Source organism: Triticum dicoccoides, chromosome 5B, assembly GCF_002162155.2.
Source record: "Triticum dicoccoides isolate Atlit2015 ecotype Zavitan chromosome 5B, WEW_v2.0, whole genome shotgun sequence".
NCBI classification, from domain to species: domain Eukaryota; kingdom Viridiplantae; phylum Streptophyta; class Magnoliopsida; order Poales; family Poaceae; genus Triticum; species Triticum dicoccoides.
Window position 1 is genome coordinate 183,562,859 of NC_041389.1, and position 2,527 is coordinate 183,565,385.

Below are 2,527 nucleotides of genomic sequence, written 5' to 3' on the forward strand. Positions count from 1 at the left end.
TACAGAATTCGTTTCCCTATTCGCATGCTCATACTTGACCCTAACAAATTCTGGCTCCATAGAAAAACAATTTTGAAGAATCACTGCAACAATTCCTGTAGGAGGCCTCTCATTCATCATAATTTCTATCAATTCAGTATTATCAGAACCATAACAACTCTATTACAACCCATTGATTCAGCTAAGAACAAACCATGCTTGAGAGCGAGAGCCTCAGCCGAAAGAACATGTTGAACCATATCCAAACGTGCATTACACGCGGCGATGAACTTCCCTTTTCTATCACGAATTACTGCACCTATAGTTCCCCTTAACATATCTGGGTCGAAAGAAGCATCAACATTTATCTTAACGCAATCATCTGTTGGTGGAGCTCATCTATCCTTTCTCAACCTTGTATGAGGGACTTCAACAGACATGAAATTTGAGGATAACACTTTGATTGCCATCGCAGATCTTACTGGGGACTGCACCTGAATATCACGGCTAATTTGCCTCCTCTCCCACCATAGATACCAACAGGCCACCGCAACAAGCTCTAGCAATGGAGCCTGTCCCAAAACCAATGACTAATCATGGCTCGAGTACAACAATTCCTCTAAGACAGACCGTTCTGGACGATGAACAAGACAAGATCTCTCAACTAATTCATGAATGCCTAGTGCTTCCCATACGTGCTTTGCTCGGCTACACTTGAACACTAGATGCTTTAATGTCTTTCACTCCAATCTTACATACTGGGCACTGCCCTCTTCCTTCCGAGTCTCGTGACCTAAGGTTTTGCATTTTATAAAAAACAAACAAACAAAGTTTCGAAAATAAGGTCCCATGACCTAACCAATCTCTTGCTCTGACCTACCAGAGCCCCAATCCCGGCTCATTAAAAATCTTCTCTAGTCTACCGCGCTACGCTGCTGCCGAGCGTAGTCGCCGACGCCTCACGGCCCTAACCCTAACCCACCTCTCACGCGCGTCGCCGCCGACGCCTCACGGCCCAAACCCTAACCCACCTCTCACGCGCGTCGCCGCCACCATCGCCGTTCCCATTCCACCTCGTCACGTCCCTGCCATATTCACCCCGTCCGAAACCTTGGACATTGGTTTCTGAAGGTAGGAGCTTTTGGATCATCCAGCGATTACTTAATCCCAAGTTAACTATTCTCCACAAATTTCCATCTAGATCCGCTTTTGGTTTGGTAACAGAGGTGGATTTACATTGGTTCGATGTTCATTTCTTATGCTGCTTTCAGGCCACCAGGTTACCTAGAATCATCATGTCAGGAAGAGATCGCCTGCCGCGTCGTTTTGTCGAAGATGGAAGGGGCTATGTTGACGCCCGTGTGGCTGAGGATCGCAGGGGTCATCATCCTGGCATCCGAGTGGTTGATGATCGTAGGGGCCATCATGAGATCCGTGTAGTCGAAGATCGCAGAACCTATCCTGCAGTTCGTGTGATTGAGGATCGTAGAGCCTACCCTGAGATTCACGAAAGGCCGCTCATGAGGGTGGCTCCTCGCTCTCACCCGGATGTCCTAGAGGAAGAAATTCAGTTGCACGAGGTTGATTTCCGCAGGCTTATGGCTGATCGTCATGCTCTAGCTGAGGAACGGATGGAGTTGCACAGGGAGTTGCAAGCCGGAAAGGAGGAGGTCCGTCACCTTAACATGATCATCGCAGAGATTAATGCCAAGAAGGAAGCTTATATCAGCGAGCTCGTTGACAAGAGAAGGAAGCTTGAAGCTGAACTTAGATCAAATGAGCCTTTGAGAGATGAGGTTGTGCATCTTCGTGGTGAAATCGAGAAGCTCCTTGCTGTTAGGAAAGAACTCTCTGCAAAGGCTGCATCACTCATGCAGGAGCTGAGTAGGGAGAGATCTGATAAACAACAGCTACCTATGCTGAAAGCAGAGATTGAGGGCCTTCAACTGGAACTTACTCATGCAAGGTACACACACCATCTCTTTTGCTGGACCTGACTCTTAGTTATCCCAGTAAATTGTTTGGGGACTGGAAACTTCGAGTATCATTGGTTTCTATAATTGTATTGTTTGCAGGAATGCATGTGAATTGGAGCAGAAGGGGAATTTCGAGTTGGTGGAACAAAGGAAAGCAATGGAAAAGAGTATGATTTCGATGGCACAAGAAATTCAACAAATGCGGGCCGAATTAGCTAATTTTGATGGCAGACCATGGGGCACAGGTATGTTATTGGGATCTTCTACAGTGTTTGTAAATTTCAGTTATCCATTCGACATATTTTCCTTTTTCACTGTCATATTTTTTCTGGGTTTGAAGTTGTACATGCGCATATGGTAGGGTTGTGTATTATCAGCAATCCTGAGTTAGGAATCTGCTAGCCAGCACTTTGCATGGGTTTCTAAGAAACAGGACATCAGCCAATTACTTAATTTGTTTGGAGATGCTAGTTGTCAATTAATATTGGAAACACATTAATGCTACTACTGAACATTTTATGCGTGCCAGTGTGAACTTCTGGATTGACACATTGCAAATAGTTGGTTGCCTT

The 2,527-nt window shown here is 45.6% G+C and overlaps 1 protein-coding gene across 4 annotated transcripts in view; it reads left to right on the forward strand.

Annotated features, from left to right (window-relative positions):
• Window positions 1–855: 855 nt before the first annotated feature.
• Window positions 856–2,527, forward strand: part of LOC119308021 (protein FLX-like 3) — a 16,393-nt gene continuing 14,721 nt past the window's right edge. For 3 of the 4 annotated variants that reach the window (XR_005149730.1, XM_037584136.1, XM_037584135.1), the window contains exons 1-3: window positions 856–1,110; window positions 1,251–1,945; window positions 2,055–2,200. Coding sequence is in view for 3 of the 4 variants with exons in the window: in XM_037584136.1 (XP_037440033.1) it covers window positions 1,275–1,945; window positions 2,055–2,200 (817 nt within the window). In the remaining variant the exon portion in view is untranslated. The remainder of the gene's footprint in view (window positions 1,111–1,250; window positions 1,946–2,054; window positions 2,201–2,527) is intronic. The other variant, XM_037584137.1, reaches the window with a different exon arrangement.